The 22,012-nt window shown below is 35.7% G+C and overlaps 1 protein-coding gene across 7 annotated transcripts; it reads right to left on the bottom strand.

Annotated features, from left to right (window-relative positions):
* Positions 1-699: 699 nt before the first annotated feature.
* RAD51AP1 (RAD51 associated protein 1) lies at positions 700-22,002 on the bottom strand. Of its 7 annotated transcripts, none has more exons than XM_012455911.3 (9): positions 21,850-22,002; positions 18,936-18,985; positions 17,012-17,153; positions 14,547-14,650; positions 12,743-12,829; positions 12,077-12,226; positions 7,819-7,983; positions 4,290-4,361; positions 700-1,905 (listed from the first exon to the last, which is right to left on the bottom strand). In XM_012455911.3, the coding sequence occupies exons 1-9, from the start codon at positions 21,864-21,866 to the stop codon at positions 1,772-1,774; spliced, it is 921 nt and encodes a 306-aa protein (XP_012311334.2). In that variant the 5' UTR covers positions 21,867-22,002; the 3' UTR covers positions 700-1,771. The 7 variants fall into 7 exon arrangements, with proteins under 7 accessions (XP_012311334.2, XP_012311333.2, XP_021527070.2 ...); XM_012455910.3 differs by having other exon boundaries at positions 700-1,908; XM_021671395.2 differs by having other exon boundaries at positions 4,290-4,439.
* Positions 22,003-22,012: the final 10 nt, after the last annotated feature.

Genomic DNA, 22,012 nt, shown 5'->3' on the forward strand with positions numbered 1-22,012 from the left:
GGGTTTCACCATGTTAGCTAGAACGGTCTTTATCTCTTGACCTTGTGATCTGCCTGAATTCAATGACTGATACAGTACATCAAATTGTCAGTGGACAATCCACAGGTTTTGTGTCAAGAGCAAGGTGTAGGGTAAAGATCCTGACATGGCAGTCACTGTTGCATAAGTGACCACTGGAGTTTGCATAGAATGTGAAACTGGTAAGACAAGTAGGTACAGGTGACATGAAAGATTAGAAAGCTGCGAAATAATGGAGTAGGCATGGAGATGGGAAGAAAATGACAAAGAAATGTCTCACGTGAGCCAAGGCAATAAAATGTTTTCATCAGCGTATGATGCACAGGGTGTATAAGATTAAGTAAGAAAACTGTACGCTGGCTTTGGCAACATGAAGGTATCAGTGCCTTCAGCCAGGCTGATTTTAACATACTTTGAGGCAATTTTCAACACCCCCCCAAAAAAATAAACTATAAATATGAGTAACATAGCAAAACAGGTCATTAAGCTAGTGCCAGATGATTAATCAATTATATCAGTACCTGATACAGAGTAGACTCTTGTTTACTGTTGATCTGCACCAAATAGAGTACCTCAATGCTACATAACTGGAAAATATGTTTTTAAAAAGGAGACAGGTGGGGCAGGTTAGGGGGCTGGTATATGACACTACAAAAATATACACTAGATAAGAAAAAACTGTAGAGTAGCAGTAGACAAATGCTCACTTTAATCACAATTCTAAATTAATTATTTCACATTAACATGTACATTTCAATAAACCAAAAAAACTGAGTTAAGTATTATATATTTTTTAAGTTAATATGATTTGAAAATTTTTTATTAAAAATTGATCAGAAGCTAGTTGAAATTCTCACCATGAATATAAAATATTCATTACAATTGTTTTTCAAAGTAAATTCAAATCTAAGCTTCCTGAAAAGCTGTATTATCTAATATCACAATAGGGATGACTAAGTGCTTGATAACTACTTTCTAAAGAACTTAAAAGTGACTACTTGAAGAAACAGCTTTCCCTTGTTCATATTTACAACAAAAAGGGTAACATTCTCTGCAGAGCTCTCATTTTATCATGAAATGTGGACAATCAGGAACAGGTGGATGCAGTGGCATCAAGAAAAAGAGCATTTCAAAATATTTCCACTTTTATTAAAGGTTTTGACAATGAAGATTTAATAAAATGTCTTTAAATTCTATTTGCTATAGAATAACTATCTACATAGGAGATGCATGCCATAAAACCACAACCATTTTAGTGTGTAAAATATTTCCAAATTTGTACTATAAAAAGATTTGGCTAAAATACAAAAACTTTTGCAATAAATCTGACAAGGTAGCTTAAGTAGCTTATAAGATTTCAGAAATGTCTTCTGAAAGTAAGAATGTTTCCTCTGCCAGATAAAACTGAACAGTTAAGGTGCTATAAACTAGCTAAAGCTAGAAAGGCACATCATGTAACTAGAAAAGAGCAGCATGTGATGTGGACTTCCTTCATGTAGAACCGATAGAAAAATAGAATATGCTCTTCACAAGGAAAGGCATGAGAAGACAGTTCTTATAAACAAAACTCTCACTGAAGTCTTGAAGAGCTTTACAGAGAACATAAACATAAAATAGCTAGAGATCATTTATATGACATGGTAATGGATTCCTTTATATTACAATACCTGCCTCAAATATAAACACCAAATCAAATATAAACACCCTTGTAAAGCTGTGATTCTCTCAACCAAACATTCCTCTGGTACCACACTCAGCTGCTAGTGGCATTCGGATGCAAAGGTTTAACTCGTGCTAATCTGGACAAGCCAAGACGGAGACTCTGATTTGGAGACTTCACAGACACTACTGCCAGTGGGCTGCTGCTATTTCTGCTACCTCCAGATGCTGCTGAAAGGAAACATATGATGTGATGCTGATGATGTCAGAAATCTCTTAACAAAGATTAATTTAACAAACAAGAAGCAAAAAAGAAAAAACGGTAGTTAAGCATTATTCTGCTTTCCAGAGTCTATCAAACAATAAACTAGATCGAAAGAACGAAATGTACTAAAGAGGAGAAATAATATAATATTGCCTATTTCCAAACATCCCAGAAGTCAAGGTAATCACACTTAAACTTCACCATGAAAGCTGAAAAAGGAAAGCTGGGAACAGATAACACCAGTTGTAAAGGCATAAAGAAATGCATACAATGATAATTTCTAAAGTCAAAGAAAAAGCAAATGCATTTTTAAGGTCCTTCAATTTTTACTAGTCTTTGAATAGTCTAGTTTTCAATTATTACATACCATTTAAACTGGCAAACATTGTTTTTATTTATTTATACTAGTTTCATTTATACTATTACCCTAATGTAGCAATTATTTCCATTTCAAAATTATCCATATTAATATTCACAGTTGATGGTGACTGTAGTTGCTCACCTACACAACAGTATTATAAATTTAAAATATATAATTATATATTTATATAACTATAACTATAATTATATATTTATATAACTATAAGTGTAACTTGGACTATACTGCTTCATCGTTTTCTAGTTTGAGAGGTATAAAATAATATTTTATTTTAATTTACATTTCTTTAATTACCAGTGAGACTGAAATTCTTCCTATTTTCTAGTCATATTAATGGTTCTTGGGGACACTGGTATATTTATGCCCCTGGCTGATTTTACTTTTGGGATCTTGGCAGTGTTCTCCAGTTGTATAAGATAGGTAGCAAACTGGCAATCTGTGGGCCAAATCTAGCTCTCAGATATATTGTTCGGTTCACATAGTGCTGAAGAAAAAAAAAAAGTCAACTTACAAAGATTAGCAGATTTCATATTAAAATCTGGATTTCTGGCTACTCTTGAAAACAAAAATCAGATCTAGAAATACCAGGCCCATAATTCTTTATAAGACAGAACTGAGTAGCAGCTGCTTCCTTCCAAAGGGTTTGTGCTCCTGAGTCCAACAAAATTCCTACTCACCCAAGTCTATTGCATGTGCCCAACTCACCCGTTACATCACTTGCCTGATCCCATCACATACTGACTTTATAAGCACTTTGTGCTTTATGATACTAACTCTTTATCCATCATTTTACTGTTTCCTTGTATCTTTTTTATTATGCTACTTTTAAATTTCTACAGTTACGTCATTTCTTTTACATTTCTTTCATTGGGGAAGCACTAATTATTCTTAGAAATATACGAAGTATTACTCTTTGAATGATATGACATCATTATTTCAGTAATTAATCTTCCCTCCTTTCCTTCTCCAAAGAGCTTTTAGGTCCTCATTAAAAATCTTAGAATCTGTAAACCAGAATGGACTTTAAAGATTATATTTGTTTCCAATATTTTATATGATGAAATTAAGACTCTGTTAGTTAAATAATCTTGCAGCCTCACAGTTCAGGCCTAAATCTGAATACTAGTCATCAGGGGAGTGACGACTGTGGATGAATCAAAAAAGGCCACTCAAAAGAAAAACAGGAGTAGAACTGGAAGGGCTTAGGAAAGGAGAGGGAACATATGAAGAAAGATATACCAGGCAGAGGAGGATAAAGAGAGGCCCTGAGAGAGTAAAACATGTAACATGTTTGAAAGACAAAAAGTGTTTCACTGAATAGAGGGTTTCACTGAATTAGAGGGTCCATGGATGAGAGAAAGTAAAGACAAGACTGGTTAGGAAGGCAGCAACAATTTGGGCCTAGATTAGGGTTTTAGTAATGTCAAGAAGGGTGAAGGTAAAAGAATTCTTGAAGGATCCATGAGGCTTGGCTGTGGAGCAAAAGAAAACAAAGAGAAGTGAAATTTGTAAAAGTCAGAGGTTGACTTTGCTAGGGCATTTGTTAAATGCTAGAATTGCCACATAGAGATCCCAAGGCTTCAGTCAGACTGTGGAGGTCAAGCAGGTCTTTAGCAAAAGATGTGCTGCCAGAAATACATATATCAGGAATCTCAAATGTTTATACCCTTTAACACTGTAATTATCCTACTAGAAATTTTATCCTAGGAAAAGAATCAGTAATGTGCTCAGAGATTTCTAAAATAAGACATTCGTGCTTATTGCAATCTTACTTATAGCATTAAAAAAATCATAAACCTGGATGTCTAATAATAAGAGAATGGTTAAATAAATGCAGCAACCAGAATTTGGTTTTGAAGAATATGTAATAATATAGGGAAATGCTCACACATGACATTTATAACTAGCAAAAAAATTTACCAGTGATAATTTTCCAAGCTACTGCCCTTGATGATAAATATACCATACCTGGTGGGACCCATTTAGGTCTCTTATTTTCAGCTGAAGGACTGCATATTTGTAATGGTTTCCTAGTGGCATCTGAAGAAAGAGAAACCTTTTTTGGCGAGGAATGAGATTCTGATTTGATAGCAGCTGGAGTAGAGTCTATCGAAGTCACTTATTTGAAAAATAAACGTAAAAAAGTTTGTCATTCAGGAAGAAAAAGTAAGTCTAGCATGTATGTGTAAAAATTATAAAGTTACATAATCATATAAAAATAAACTTACTAATCAATAAACATTTATTGAGAGCCTAAGAACAGCCATCTTTTATAAGCATTAATATGCCGGGTAGTGGGTGGGCATATCACACACATTACCTTTAACCTTTCACAACAACTCCAATACAGATATTACTGTCCCCACTATCAGAGAAGGAAACAGAGATGTTAAGCAATCTGACTGTAGTCTGACAACTGGTTAAGCGTCTAAGTTTAGAAATCAGATTTGCCTCCAAAGTCCATCCTTGTAACCAACCATTACACAATAGTGTCTCATCAGTATGTGTCAGTGAGACCATGTGTCAGGCTCCAGGGTTACAAACAGTATCATTCGTGGCTCCTGCTCCCAAGGACTTTATGGTCTAGTCACTAGACTCTAGTGGAAAGAATAGGAAAGTAAAGATGTGTAAATTGCAGTGTGGTAAGGGATATGACAGACTCTAGAGGTATGCCAAGTAGGAAAGGAAACTACAATCTGGGTGTATGTATTTTGAAGTTAGAAGGAGGTGAGTGAGGATGGTCTGAACCCAATCAAGATTGAAGAGTAAAGGTAAATCGAGGGAAGCTTTCCAGGCAGAGGGAGTACAGCGTGCAAAGATGGAGGATCACCAAGTTCTAGGGTCAGTAGTACTGACTGGTTCAGTATATGGCTGGAGCAGAAATCTCAAGGGTAGGAAAGGTGAGAGATAGATACAGGGTATAGATCACTTATGAAGAGCTTTACAAACCATGTTAAGGAGTCTAGCTAGTCACAATCATGCATACATTTTTTTCAGGAGTGATTTGCATTTTAAAAACATCTTTCTGGTGGTAGTGTAGGAGAAGTAGGTCACTTAGAAGACTATTATGGCAATCAGGTAAGAGGAAATGGGGGCCTACTAAGGTGGAGAATAGAAGGAAAACAGCACACAGCTATGTTTTAGCAAAAATAGGTGGGAGGCAGCAATGGAGACAAAGAAATAATCCATGACTTGCAAGTTCCTGTCATGGGCACAGGCATGACATGGGCATGACATGCTTGATGGTGCCACTTATCTAGAGAATGAACACAAGACTGGAAGTATGTCTTTCCTTCCTTCCTCCCTCCCTTCCTCCCTCCCTCCCCTCCCTCCCTCCCTTTATTTCTTTCTTTCTTTTCTCTCTCTCTCTCTTCTTTCTTTCATGGTGGGGAGGGAGGAGGAAAGGTGGCATATAAGTTCACTTTAAGATAGTGCTTGTTTTGAGATACTTAGGGGTATTTAAATGCATATGAATATGAACATTCTCACCATATATTCTTCCTAATGTTAACATCTGCATCCTCTAGATCAGCACTGTCGATGGAACTTTCTGTGATTATAGAGATGTTCTGTGTTTTGTGCCGTACCATATGGTAGCCATTAGCTATACAGAGTTACTGTGCACTTGAAATGTGGCTTGCAAAATGAAGGAACTGATTTTTAAATTTTACTTAATTTTAATTAACTTAAATGTAATATAGCCACACATGGCTAGAGGTTACCATATTGGACAGCACATTTCTCAACATTTTTTCTATCAAGGGAAAATTATAACAAGTGCTAGATACAATTCTCAAAGTTTACCCAATACATTACTAAATATATCAATTTTTCCTAATTCCCAATCCTATCACTTAATGGTTAAATTTTATTTCTAATATTGTATATTAATCTCAGTTGTGAAGCAACTTGCTCCAAGGGATACAGAAAAGATTTTAAATGGCTAATTCCAATTTGGGAACTGAAATTTTATTTTTAGTTATCAGTGTGTCTTGGTGAAGAAGCATAAACAAACATCTAAAGAAAATACAAAATATATTCATGGTGTTAATAACTTTTTCATATTATAGCTTGTAGTAGGCAGAATACTGGCTCCTCAGATGTCTACATCCTCATCACCAGAACATGTGAATATATTACCTTACATGGCAAAGGGACTTTGCAGATGTAATTAAGAATCTTAGAGGGGGAAAATTATACTGAATTATTTGGAGGGGTCCAATGTAATCACTGGGGCCCTTAGAAGTAAATGTGAGGAGGAAAGTCAGAGTCAAGCAACATGATGTGAGAAAGTCCTTGCCATTGCTCTGTGAAGGTGGAAGGGGCCACAAGCCAAGAAATGCAGGCACTCCCCAAGGAGCTAGAAGGCAAGAATGTGGATTGTCTCCTAGAGCACAGTCATACTGACTGCTTGATTTTAGCCCAGTGAGAACCACTTTCGACGTCTGATACTCAGAACTGTAAAATAACAAATATGTGTTGTTTTAAGACACTACATTTGTGGTAATTTGTTATATAACAGTAACAGGAAACTAATATACCGTTTTATCTCTAAAAGCCCTTGTATTTAATATCTAATTTCTGGAACCCAGATGAAGTAATCAATTAAAAAAAAATACTCTAATTAAAACCTCATTAATTCAGAATACAGGACAGAGAAGAATATAACTCAATCAGTACTTAATTCTCATCTAATTATTAGTAAGTACTCAGCAACATGCTCTTTAAGGTGACAGCAGCTCTTATAAATAAATGGAAAGACTAAATAATGGAACTTTTAATATCAATAGCATATGTATTAAATAAACTAATACATAAAAATGATTATCAAGAAAAACAAATTCAGTTAATGACAGATATATTTTGCAATAACCTATCATATACTATGAACTCAAAAATACCCTAACTTCTTTTACACAAGAAACAGGTATCCAATGTTTGAGTCATCATATGTTTTAAACGTTTTATCACAAAAATAGTTTCTAATAGAATTTGTTTTGGAGAAATTAAAAAAAGAAAGGGGCCCTAAACATGGCAAAAGAGCTCTCAAATCAGACTAAGTAAGCACAAAAGCAAAAAATTAGAATCATGCAAACTTCCCTGTTTTACCTGGAGAAAATGTGGTCCAAGATACAGCTTAGACACTGAATGGACAAACATGGGTTCAAATTCTAGCCCCTCACCTATTAGATGTAAGATTTCCAACAAATTATTTAACCTCTCTGAGACTCAGTCTTTCACTGTAGAACGCAGGTGACAACAGAGAGCAGCCATGAGTACCAAAGCGAGGTCATGTAATAAGTGCTAGTCAAGGTAGTGGACTCAGCATTCTTGTCGGCTTTTCATCCTTCTCCACCCCTACCTTCCTTTTACATATTTTAACAAGAAATGAACATTAGGAAAATGTTAAAGAGAACAAAGGCAAAGATAAGAAAAATACAGCAAATAAACCGCATACATTGCCTTTATAAAATTAAGTGTTTTGGACCAAGCTTACCCAAAGCATTACATTTGGATTTAGATTTCTTCTCTTTCTTTTCTACTGGGGGTTTTACCTTCACTTCTTTCTTTTTAATTTCTTTAACTTTACTTTTTCTCATAGAGAAGTCTTCATCATTATCCTCACTCTCACCAAAATCAGAATCATCCTCAGAATCTCCACCTAAAACAGAAAATTACATACTTCATCTTTGCTCTAAAAAGTCAGGACTCTGTTGCCTTAACTTTATCCACAGCTTTGGCAGCAGATTCTTATGCACCTTTGTGCTGCACTGTTTCCAGCTGCAGAACACTGCAGCTGACATTGTGGGTGCCTTGGGTTTGAATCCTCAGACAGGTCACTAACTTCACTGAGCCTCAGTTTCCTCACCTAGAAAATGGGGATAACCATAAACCTCCATCAAAGGGTTGTTGTGTGGATTAAATTAGTTAATATATACAAAGCGTTTAGAATAACATCTGGCATATACCAAGCAAAATATAATTGTTTGCTATTACCATTATCATTATAAATTTCCCATCAGTAATCTTTACTTCAGATTTTACCACTCTAACTTAGTAACTTTTGAAAAGAATGGTAGGGTGTGACAATAGCTAATCTTTCAAAACAATGCATTTATGGTAAGAGTGAGCCTTCCCTTAATCACATAAACTTCAACATTCTGGAATAGACCAATTGAGAATTGAGATAACCATACGCAACGATCTTAACAGATAATCCTAGAGCTGACTTCATTTGGGACAAATTTTTATTTCTCAAAAAGGCTTTTCTGCCCTTCATGGGAAAAAATAAGCCAGTGATCTAATTTTAAAAGTGCTACAGCTGCTCTGGAAAAAAGCATGTCCTAATCTGATAGTTAAGCAATTATCCTTCTATTTTTTGAGGAGGTTAGGATCAGAAAACCATGCCTTGTAAATAAACTCTGAAAACTAAGTGTAAATAGGGTTAGTCCTATATTCATATAAAACTTCCTTACATTTTTAATAGTATGAACATGCTTATTGCAGAAAATGCTTGAAGCAAAAAATGTACAAAATGAATAATAAACAGTACATGCTTATTGTAGAAAATGTAGACCATACAAAAATTTATTAAAGAAAATCTACTCTGTCATCTCGCCACTCAGGGATAGCCGCTATTATCCCCAATTACTAATATCAACCTATCTATATGAAATAATCTCTGTGAAATAAAAAGCATCTAAAATTTTCAAACCTATACCACAGTAGACAGTAATAAACCACCACCCAGATTCAACAATTATCAACATTTTGCTCCATTTGTTTCATCCATCTCTCTTTTCTTCTTCTCTTCTCTTCCCTTTTTGTAGTTTATTAAAAATAAATCCAAGGTATCACGTCATTACATTCCTACATACTTCAGAATGTATCTCTTAAAAAATGAGGATTTTCTTACATAACAATTCCATTGCCACATCTAGCAATACTAACACTAGTTTCTTGGTATCATCTTCTATTCAGTCTGTATTAATCTTTTTTAATATAGAGCAGTATCTTTTCCCTGTCTTCCCTTGTGTCTGACTTGCTGAAGCAGTTGGGTCAATTGTCCTGCAGAATCTCCTAAGTTCTGGATGTGTCTGTTTCCTTGCTCATGGTATCATTTAACTTATTCCTGCTTTTTCTTTTTTTTTTTTTGAGATGGAGTCATACTCTGTCACCCAGGCCAGAGTGCAGTGGCGTAATCTTGGCTCACTGCAACCTCTGCCTCCCAGGTTCAAGCAATTCTCCTGCCTCAGCTTCCTGAGTAGCTGGGATTACAGGCATGTACCACCATGCCCAGATAATTTTTGTATTTTAGTAGAGATCGGTTTTCACCATGTTGGTCAGGCTAGTCTCGAACTCCTGACCTCCAATGATCCACCCAACTCATCCTCCTAAGGTGCTGGGATTATGGGCATGAGCCACCGTGCCCAGCCATATTCTTGCATTTTATGTGAGCTGGAATTCCGCTTTCAAGGCTTGACTGGATTCAGGCTCAACTTTTTTTTTTTTTTTTTTTGGCAAGAATATACTTCATAGGTGATGCTCTGTACTTCATATTACATCATATCAGAAATGATAAAATGCGTGGCTGTCCCTGATTTAGGTGGTTCAGTTGATGCCAGCCTGAATTTGCAATTGTAAAGATCAACCTTCCACTGATGACCTTTACCTAAATCAACAATGTCATTTATGGGCTGGGCACAGTGGTTCACATCTGTAATCCCAACACTTTGGTAGGCCAAAGCAGGTGGATCACTGGAGGTCAGGAGTTCAAGACCAGCCTGACCAACATGGTGAAACCTGATCTCTACTAAAAATACAAAAATTAGCTGGGGTGTGGTGGCACATGCCTGTAGTCCCAGCTCGGACGCTGAAGCAAGAGAACTGCTTGAACCCAAGAGGTGGAGGCTGCAGTCAGCCGAGATCGTGCCACTGCACTCCAGCCTGGACAACAGAGCAAGACTCTATCTCAAAAAACAAAACAAAACAAAAACAAAAACCAATGTCATTATGATCTTCAAATTGCAATTTCCTTATTCTATCATTGTTCCGACACAAAAATTTAAAAATAATCAACTCACATACTCACATAATGGTTACTGTGCTATATAGAATTAGCCCAAAATAGACCAGCAGATCATATGAAGCCTGTTATAAATGTAGCCTGCAAATTCAAGGAATCCCAAGAGCCTTCAAAGAGGTTCAAAGAGGGTAAGTAGTGGAGGAAGTTTCTCCTAACTTTCAGAATAGATGATCTAGAACAAAACTTTCTATGTATCCCACTGTTCTGATATTCCATGTGTTCAGTAACTTAGAAGTCTTAGGGATTCTTTTCTTGGCCCTAGAGGATAAACAGTAGAAGCTGGCTACATTTCTGTTTAACAAGCTTGTTCAGAAATGGGGTCCAACTAATCTTCGTTAGTCAACTGAGAAAGCAATTTAAATAAAATTAGAGATGGGGAGTTGGAGTTCCCAAAATTCTAAGTCATTAGCATCCCATAGAGGAAAATCTGGAAGGCCCAAACACTTCAGTTATGGATTTTGGGAATCATTAGAGAAAAGACTTATCTTCTCTGCAATTTTCTCTTTTCTTTCATTAATGAAGGTCACACATGGTCCTTTCTATTCTCATCCAGGGCAAGCGAATGCAGGGGGAAAACTAAAATGTCACTTTGGGGCTGTTTCCACTTCTTGGCTATTATGAACAATACTGCTATGAACATGGGTATGCAAATATCTCTCTGAGATCCTGCTTTCAATTACTTTGGATATATGAATATCCCTTATCTCTGAAGTGCTTGGGACCAGACATGTTTCAGAGTTCAGACTTCTTTTGGATTTTGGAACATTTGCATTATATCCAGTTGGGCATTCTAACTCCAGAAATCCAAAATGCTCAAATGAATATTTCCTTGAGCATCATGTTGGTGCTCAAAAAGTGTCTTTACATTTTCCTGTCTCTCAGGTCCTCCCGAAGTAAAATAAATGCAAAACAGTCTTTCTTTATGCATTTCCTCTGTTCCACAAGGAAAGGAGCTGTTTGTTTTGTTCACTATTGTATCCCTAGAATCTAGAATATAGTGCACATAAAAAACACTCAAATATTATTTGAATAGGTGACGAGGAACAAATCTGTTATTGTTCGTTGATAGTCTATCAAAATCTAAAATAAGGTATCTGATTTGGCCTAAATTTATGAATTTATTAATTTGAATTTTTAATTACTGTTATAATTCTCTGTCAAGGTCACTACACTTTCCATTTGCCCAATTTCTAAATGAGTCTAAAAACCATAATAAAATATAGCTTTCATATCACTTCTGCCTCAGAATAATTCATGAATTTCTACTACCTACAGATAAAAAAGTCTAGACTTCTTAGAGTAGTTCTGAGACTCTCCGTGATTAGTACCAGCCTCCCTCTCGAGCTTCTTCCATGTTCGTCCCAGCAAGCCTCACTCAACTCCTGTATGAGCATTTGTCTATTCCATGGGTAATGCCTTTCTATCAGTCAGAAATGCTACTTTACACCTTTAGTTTGTTGAAATGCTACTCACTTTTCAAGGCATAGCTTAAAGGTTAACTGCTAGAAAAACCTTTTCTCCCAAATGTTATCACTGAATTTAACTGTTCTGTGTGTCCCTGAAGTTTGCACACCCCAAAGGTTTAACACAATGCTTTGCATAATATGGCTTCCAAGAACTTTTTTGACTGAATTCCCATAGAATTAATTTGAAGCAGGATAAAACCTACCAGATGCAAAGTCTGGTTCAGTGTCATTAGCACTATCACCATCACTGCCTTCCAGAAGAATCTTCCTCTGCTGTACTGCAGCTTTAGATGCTGCTTTTCTTTTCCCTTGAACACCACCACCATCATCTTCCACAGTAATCTTATCCAAATCTTCAGGAGAGGCATAAAAATCAATGGAAAACTTTCTGTGACAGCTGATATTTCAAGAACTGCAGAGCAAACTCTATTACAGCTATTGTTTTTATTCACCTAGGTTCACCCCTCCCCTGCTTCTAGTAATAAGACTATTTACTAGCCCAATCTAGGTCAACCATTCTACATCAGTGCCCTGGGAACAAACTTTAGTTTTAGGGATAAATCCAAGACCCAAACAGAGATAATCTTTCCCCCAAAATTTTCAAACTAGCACTAGGAAGATGCAGCCCCTTTCTTCAAAGATCACTTGTGCCAACTAGAAGCCATGGGTAGTTATGACCCTTCAGGGAAGAATGTGTGTCTGCAGTATGAGAGAATAGAATAAAGCACAAAGAAATAAAGGCCATGACATCAAGAGAGGCTTGACAAATTTCAAGAACTTGCTTCTAGCCACAATTTCATCAATTTAAACAAAAGTCAGAAAAACAGCATTGTTGATAAAAAAAAATTATTATTAATATAATAACTTACCTAAATAATCACTGGCTACACTGCAATTAGAGATATGAGGAGACTTATTCATTGCTTCTGCTTTACTATTGACATGTTTTTCAACACCTAAATATAAGGAATAAGAAAGAAAATTCAGGTATATCTCAATCAAATAATGTCTAGAAATAGAAAAATTAGTACTAAAATGTAATAGCATTTCAATATAGATAAATGATCCCAAACTCGAACTAGCACAGTAATTTTATTTGGAGAGGTTAACATAATAGGTCATAAGTCTAGGCTCTGAAATCTAACATACTTAGGTTTAAATTCAGGCTCTACCATGTAAACTGGCTATATGACCATGGGCAAGTTGCTTATCCTAAAACTTCATTTCCTCATCTATAACATGCAGATAAAAATAGTGTCTCACATAGTGATATTACAGAAGACTAAATGTGGATCTCACATGGAAATTGCTTATTATTGTGTCTAATGCACAGGAAATGGTCATTTGATATTAACTATCAATTCTGTGTAGGCAAATCCATGCTTTTACTAACATAAGAACTCACCAATCATTATAATAACCTTAAAAAATCCAAAGCATTTTAAGAGGACTTTAAGACATAATAATTGGTAATATTAAATTCTAATGCTACAAAGTGGATTCTTTAATAAGAAGTGGTATAATATTAATACTTCTAAGGAACTCCCCTTATATGTTCTATAATGTCTTAAAAGAGAGAGATGAATTTCAGTACCTCAATTTTAAATGTAATTCATGATTACATTTTGATGTAATTCTCTTTTGATGTTTCTTTGATTCTTGGTTACTAAAAGTCTTCCTAATCAAACTTTCATTTCTTTTTAAAGAGGAGACAGCCAGGCAAGGTGGCTCTCGCCTGTAATTCCAGCACTTTGGGAGGCTGAGGCAAGAAGAGTGCTTGAGGCTGTGAGTTTGAGGTCAGCATGAGTAACGTATTGAGACTCCTCGCTACGAAATAAGAAATAGCCAGGCATGGTGGCACATGTCTGTAGTCCCAGCTACTTAGGAGGCTGAGGCAGGAGGATTGCTTGAGCCCAGGAGGTCAAGGTTGTACTAAGCCATGATCATGCCACTGTATTATTGTCTGGGTGACAGAGCGAGACCCTGTCTCAAATAAGTAAATAAATAAGGAGGCAGTACTGATTTGGAAAACAAAGAAAAAAAGGCACACATATACCCCTAAATAAGATAATAAGCTAAAATATCCCCCAACATAAAAACTTGAAACCAAAAAGCATTTAAGCAGTTTGAGTATCTTTTTCAGAAATAATGATTTCTGCCTCTCTGGAGTATTAATATATCATCTGCTACATAGTTGCCAAAAAAATCAAAGGAGAAAACCAACAGAGAAATCCAGAAGTCATTCTCTTAAGTCTACTGAGCTTGCTAATCAAATCAATAACTATGACCTTTGTAAGTAATAAAAATTACCATGATTAGGGCATGTTCAACTGATCTGGAAAAACAGGAGATGGATTGTTAGGACTGTAAAGATCAATTCATTTGATGGAGAAGTTAAACGTTCACTGTATACTAATACACTATTTGAACATTCAGGCTCATAGTCCATGTCCTCAAGCTTACTCTGGGTGTTAAGCAGAGATATATGTCTGTTTGTATGAGATTTAGGCAGATGAATTAAGAACTGAATCCAGGTGTACCCTCTGCAAATGGGTCTATTTACAGTGCAAAGTAGTTGCATTTTACTCTTTCTTCTGTGAAGGCCCACCCAAAGAAACAGTTACAAAATCATTAAGAAGGTTTTAAAGAGAAATATACAGAAAATAAAGTTACTTTTATCTTGAGACTTCTGCACATTAGTGGTGACTGTTGGAGATTCCTTCACTGATGAAGCTAGTGCAAAAGCTCTCTGGTAGAGCTTGTCATCTAAAGCCATCCTAAAATAGATACACAATTAATAATGAGTTTTTCAAAATATCATTCTCAACTAAAGAGCAAAGTTTGAGATTTTCCTAAATTACTATTTAAGAATTGCTAACTTCACAAAAATGTTTTTAAACAATCATCATCACTAATAGACCTTTGATGATAAGACTCTAAAATGTCACAGTGTCATGTTATATACAGAACAAGAGGTCTGAAATAGGAGGAGCATGTGCCTCTTTGCAGTGACAGTTCCCTTTCATTGTAATGTGTCACCTTACTACCAGGTCTGTCCAGGTGGGAAGCACCTACTGAACCCAAAACAGACTTGGTTGAAACATCACTTCCACTTAGAACTCTTCCTTGACCTCATCCACTTCCCTTTAGCAGATATTATGTCTCTTATGTTAAAATTATTATCATTTTTTAACATCTGTTCCTCCCAACCCAGACTTTAACAAATATTTTACCAAGCACTTACTTTATACAAGGCACTACACTAGCGGGAATACTAAAACTACCTTCAAGAAGTCTGCAATTTAAGGAGGAGGGTGGGGAAATAAGACATGCTAATAATTATCCTATAAAAGGCAGATTATAGTAAGTCCTATTCAAATTGGTCAAAAGTGCTATGGAGTATAAAAGGAAAAAAACATCAAAGAAAGTAAGGAAATAAGGAAATAAGGAAAAGTTACATAAAGGAGGAAGCACTGAGATGTACCTTAAAGAATTAATTGTTTTAGAATAACAGTTTTCTTGAGATATAATTCACATATCATAAAGTTTACCTTTTAAAGTGTATAATTCAGCAGTTTTTTAGTATATTCACAGAGTTGTAAAACTACCATCACTATCTAATTTCAGAACATCATTATTACCCCAAAAAGAAACCTCATACCCATGAGCATTCACTTCCTGTTTACCCCTCTCCCAGCTCCTAGCAACCGTTAATCTACTTTCTGTTTCTATGGATTTGCCTATTCCATGCAAATGAAATCATAGAATATGTGGCCTGTACATCTGGCTTCTTTCACTCAGAATCATGTTTTCAGGGTTCATCCACATTGCAGTATATATCAGTTATTGGCAGTCATTTCTTTCTATGGCTGAATAATATTCTATTTTGTAAATACCACATTTTACTTATCCATTCATTAGCAGATAGACATTTGGATCGACTCCATTTTTTTTTAGCTATTATGAATAATGTTGTTCTGAACATTCATGTACAGGTTTTTGTGTAGGCATATGTTTTCATTTCTCTTGGATACATACCTAGGCAGGGTCATATAATAACTCTATGTTTAATATTTTGAGGAACTGCTAAGCCATCTTCCAATTTAGCTATACCATTTTACATTCCCACCAACAATATATGAGGGTTCAAATTTCTCCATATTCTTATCTTTTTTATTAAGTCATCTAGTGGGTAGGAAGTATTATCTCTTTCTGATTTTGATTTGCATTTCCCTCACAGCTACTGATGTTGAGCATCTTTTCATGTGTTTATTGCTTATTTGTGTATCTTCTCTGGACAAAGTCTATTCAAATCTTTTGCACATTTTAAATTGTGTTGTTAGTCTTTTTACTGTTGAGTTTTAAGAGTTCTGTATATACTCTGGATATAGTTCCTTATCAGTTACCTGATTTATAAATATTTTCTGCCGTGTGTGGGTTCCTTTTTCAATGTATTTAAAATGTAATACAAGAAACTCAAAAACAAAAACCAAAAAGAGTGTGACATGAGGTTAAGTTTCTCCATGCTAACTAACTTTTCATAGAGAAACTTGTAGCGGTAAAACATTATCTACGCCATGTTCCATTTGTTAGTATTCCTCTTCCGTCCATCTCTTCTCCATACTGCAGGTTTTGGGTCTCTAAGGACGTCCTTCATTCCTTTCTTCCTCTTGGTACTATCTAATGAAATTCCATGATTAGTCCAGAAACTACGGGAACTTATGACTGCTGGACAAATCTTAGAACATAGGGAGAAGACATCTTTTTCTGCAAAAAAATACATGATTTTATATTCTAGAAGCTGTCCTCGCAAATGTCATTTTTAAGAAGGTAGTCTTGTATGATTTGAGGACTTCAGAGACAAGTGCTGGGTCCTGTCAAAACCAATCATAACTTCTAAATTCCACAATCATTATTGTCTTAATATTTAAATGGCATTTCCTTATATGTTTGTGAATTTCTTTTTTAAGTCAGAAAGCCAGAAAAAAATTAATAGTACATCCTGTTTTCTGATATGCACCTAGTAAAATAAGACCTATGACTGTTCAAGTTCTAATTTAAATCAAGAGTTTGAATCTGGGTCTCTTTAAAATTAACACATTTAATATCATTTATTTACTGTATGTCTTACCTCTCACCTTTTTTTAGGGGTTTTCTCTTGTACTGGGATTTCTTCTTTCTGAAGATTGTTCAAGTTAGGTTTTGGTTTATCTTGTTTTAACTCCTTAGGTGATGTTTTGGATTTCTTGTTTAAAGGTACAGTTGCAGACACAAAATCATCTATTCATGTGTGAATTAAAATCAAAAGAAAAAGATTATTTTCTTAGTAAATGAAATTAATTACACTGTGTGTTCAAGTTTTTATAGGCTAGGCAAATTGTTTAACTTCCACAATTTAAAAATCATTGTTAGTATTTTGTTTATCTTTATTCTTACTCATCTATTTTGACTTTTCTTTGTTTTGGTGGCCTTTATATTTAAAAATATCAGTCTATCAAAAACCAATTCACTAAAAACTGCAAAAGCAATTAAGACAGCATATAAATGTCAAAGAAAAAATGATTAAAAACCTGTAAAGCCATTAGAAAAATTGTAGAACTTAATCACATTGAAAAATGGAAATAACTTATTTTTTATGGGAACTTCACAATGTAACCAAATATCTTCTTTCAAAGACCATTACCTGGGCCAGGCACCGTGGCTCACGCTTGTAATCCCAGCACTTTGGGAGGCCGAGGTGGGTGGATCACTTGAGGTCAAGAGTTCAAGACCAGCCTGGCCAACATGGTGAAACCCTGTCTCTACTAAAAAATACAAAAATTAGCCATGCGTGGTGGCAGATGCCTGTAATCCCAGCTACTCAGGAGGCTTAGGCGGGGGAATCACTTGTACCCAGGAGGTGGAGGTTGCATTGAGCCGAGATTGCACCATTGCTCTCCAGCCTGGGCAACAAGAGTGAGACTGTCTCAAAAAAAGAAAAAAAGAAAATGTCCATTACCTATTTCTAGTATATTAACCATGCTAGAGAAAATAAGAAGGAATATGGGGGAAGAGAAAATAGCTTCTATTTGAGGATTTTTGCAATAGTAGTATTTCGTATTTCCATTACCGTAACGATCTTCCTATGACCCTACCACAGTAACTTCTTATTTTCTGGCAAAAGAATGTTCTTTTCTAGTCCATTACTGTTTCTCACAGGTTTTTCTCTCCTACCAATCCTCAGAACTGTTGCAGTTCTTCTCTTGACTGTCAACAAAAAACTGCTGTGGCTTTTCAACATATACACAACACATGTATGCATACCTTCAGGGTCTATGTAGTCTTAATCACATGCTTAGCAAGCATTAATACTTGTTGTCTCTTGTATGCTTCCCCATAAATAGGATAATTTATGACTCCCTCCACCTGCTGCCACCCCCACCTACTACACACCTGGCAGTTTATAAGTATCTGGTGACACACTGATGACAGTAAAAAAAAAAAAGCTAGAGGTTGTATTCTATACCTTTTATCCAAGTGGCAGATACAGTTAAGGCTATGCTCTAGGCAAAAACAGACTGCTTCAAACCAAAGACTTACTAAACATCTGACTTAAAGAAAACTCTACTGGTCTAAGAAAGAAATATTAAATCCATTTCAACGTATAACATAATCTAATGCAATGTTCCTCAACTTTCCAATCATAGCAGAGTCAAGTAAACATATGACTAATGCTTAAAAGGCATAAGCCTAACCTTTCTTCAAGGTCTTGTTTTATGTTATAATTAAGAGATTCTTCGGGGATGAGACAGGAGACAAACCTCAATGTGGTAACTACAGACCTAGAGTAGTTTAGATCTAAAGAGATTTTTCACCTGGCCCTGTTCATTTATCACTTAGCAACATAATTTTTATCAGTGTAATTATCAGCATAATGATCCAAAATGCTTAGAAAACTATCTTTCCAGACCTACATCATATGCAATTGGGCAGGTCAGTCAGTATTTGAGCTATCTATGTCATATAAATTCTGAGGAAATTAGTTTCCAAATCTTTGAAACAAAAATAAGAAGCTTTACTTACCATCACTGTCAGAGTTGTCAAACTGTGAGTAATTGACTGGTTTCTTATGTCTATGACCAAAACAGAATTTTCTCATTAACACAAATGTTAATTTCTCACCTCTATTACCTAAGGCTATTAACAGTCTTGAATAAATGAAAATGTGTTTGGGTTCTCGTAAGAACATTTAAATCTAAAACATGATTTGTATTTTACTACAGGGATTTATCATTAGCTAAAATAGTTACAACTATACCTGATATATCTGGGTATTGTTGGCTTTTCGATTATATGATAAAGGAAAAAAATTCAGATAACTTATTAAGAATAATCCATATAATTAACACTTATAATTTCTATACTGTTTAATTGCTATTGGGCATTTCTAAGTTCCCGTTGTTTGTGTTCTTCTGTTTTGTGTGTACATTCTATCTTCCTTACTAGATTACAAATTTCTTGACACTAAAAGCTACTTTCTTTTTTTATCAATCTCTCCACAATACCAAAAAATGTTTTTATGCAATGGACACTTAAAAATGGTGAGTGACTTTGTTCCTCCCACCTAAGATGAATCTTTATACAGGCTTTGTATTCCTTACCTGAAATGCAAATGCTTGGAACCAGAAATGTTTTGAATTTTGGATTTTTTCAGAGTTTGGAATATTTGCATTATATACTTACCAGATGAACATCCCAAATCTGAAAATCTAAAATCTGAAATGCTCCAATGAATATTTCCTTTGAGTGTCACGTAGGTACTCTAAAAGCTTCAAATTTTTGAGCATTTCAAATTTGGGATATTCAACCTGTACTACTTTGGAGGACATCAGAAGAAAATGTTATTCAAAGAGAAAAATAATTTTCTTCCTCCCTCCTCTAGGCACTAGGCACATAAAATGGTTTTCTAGTTTTTATTTCTATCTTTTGCCAAATGTCCAAATGTGAATAACCTAATTTGTCAGCTGGTTGTTCTTTCAAGTAAAAACAATGTTTTATGAGAAAGATAAGCTCAGCTCACAACTGAAACAATCTCACAAGTTCTTTTCCTTGAGATAATTATCATGCATCAGTATGTAGAAGTGCTTATGTGTACTTCCCATTTCCTCACACAAAATAATAAAAAGTACACTCACATTACTCTCTTCTTCAAGTTAAAGAATTTAGAGCTGAATAAGATATGAAAACCCCTTTAGAAATTCTGAACTTGAATAATAGTAAAATAAAATCAATAGCCTATTTTTAAAAAGCATACTCAGGGGTTGAGCTATAATGAATATAATAATTTTCACTACTTCATCAAGCATATTCTTAACTGAAATTTTTTTTTTTTTTTTTTTTTTACTCTTGAGAGTGTGGTAGTAAACAATGCAAAGACTAGTAGTACAATTTGGTGTCACTGCCTTAATTGTTCTGAGGTGCCAGCAGTTTTATCATCACTGCAGCGCAAATGACAAAAGTGATGAAAAAGGCAAATCATGTCTTAGTATTGTTATAAAGAATTTTGATCTCATAGACCTCTAGAAAAGTTTCCAGGGACTCCCAGAAGTCTGCAGAACATACTTTAACAACTGCTGTTCCATACAATGGGATTATGACTTCACTGCCTGATTGCTTAAAGCCCATTTCAAATTCAACATGTTCAAAACAGAAATCTTGATCCCTCACACCTTCTGACCCATTCATTCCTTTTCCTAGTCTTCTGTATCTTAATTAATACAAAGATCATCCATTCGGTACCTCAGATCAAAACTATTGTGGAGTCATCTCTGATTCTTTTCCCTTACCTATACATCTACTTCATCAGCAAGTTCTGTCTGCAGTGCCTCCAAAACACATCTCAAATTCATCTGTTCCATTCCATGTCCACTGATAATACCCTATCCCAAACTGCCCTCTAATGATATATAGCCTGATTTTCCTGCTCCCATTCTGGTCACCCCATCATCCATCATTTATTCTCCAAAAGCAGCCAGTGACCTTTATAAAAGCAAACTTAGATTTCTCTCCCCTACTTAAAACCCTCCACTGACTTCCCATTGACTTAAAACAAAACCTAAACTCCTTTCTAAGACTTACAAGACCCTATCTGTTCTGGCATCTATTTCTCTGACCCAATCACCTACGATTCTCTCCACTGCTTGTTAATCCTACAGCTTTAAACTGTCCCTAAAACATAGTCAAGTATGGGGCTTTGGCTCCTCTTCCCTCTACCCTGATAATACTCAGTGCATGTATTATCGCCTCAGAGAGGCACAAAATAACTACTATATTTAAAGTAGTGCTTTGCTCCTTTGCACTCTATCATATTTCGATGCTTATTTTCGGCCCCTAACCTCACCTCCCACTAGAATGTAACCTCCAGCACCTCGTACATTATAGAAATGAATATGTTCAATAACTTTACTAAGAATGGCTAATCGTAGGCTTCCATGGCACTTAGCTGTAAATAGAGGAATCGTTTCTAATACTGTAATGGAAAGCACAGACGATCTGCAGTGTGATGAGTTAGGTTTGAGTATTGCCCTGCCACTTACTGGGCTGTACGACTCACGTAACTTACCCTCTATACGTAGAAATGTTAAATCAATAAAACAGGAATGTCTACTCTTTCTATATCAAATAACTACAGTGATGAACAATAAAATAACACAAAATTGGGCCCTCGGTGAAATGTAAAGCGCTGTTCAAACGCTAACTTTACAAGGTCTTGATAAAAGAAACGGCAACGGCTGTGAAGAGAGGCAAAGATAAGGAAAAAGCTACGATGCTAGGATACCTCTGAGCAACAGGTATCACTGGAGACCGAATTCTCGATAACCGTCCATCCTACCCCCACCACCGCTGCGATTCGGTCTTGGTCGATCCTTTCCCCTTAGTCTCATGTATTGCCCCTAAGTTTCCTTCCCACCCCCGCCGAATGTCAGGAACTACCCACCTTACAGGCCGCACCATGATCCCTTTCGAGACTTGATATTTACAGTTCTCAAATTCTTGTTGGTTGCAGTGGCGGTTTCAATTCCCGCCCAAAACCAGACATCGGCGCCCTCCGCCCCCTGCTACCCGTCGTCCATTCACCACCAGCCATGCTTAAGGCTGCG

Source organism: Aotus nancymaae, unplaced genomic scaffold, assembly GCF_030222135.1.
Source record: "Aotus nancymaae isolate 86718 unplaced genomic scaffold, 86718_ANA_hifiasm-v0.15.2.pri h1tg000016l, whole genome shotgun sequence".
NCBI lineage: Eukaryota > Metazoa > Chordata > Mammalia > Primates > Aotidae > Aotus > Aotus nancymaae.

What these genes read in the sequence shown, in the direction of transcription:
- RAD51AP1 (XM_012455909.3), bottom strand. An exon ending in GCAGAAGTCTCAAGATAAAA is followed by an intron (nt 12,830 to 14,546) that starts GTAACTTTATTT and finishes CCTTATATTTAG; the next exon opens with GTGTTGAAAAACATGTCAAT. An exon ending in TGTAGCCAGTGATTATTTAG is followed by an intron (nt 12,227 to 12,742) that starts GTAAGTTATTAT and finishes CCTCTCCTGAAG; the next exon opens with ATTTGGATAAGATTACTGTG.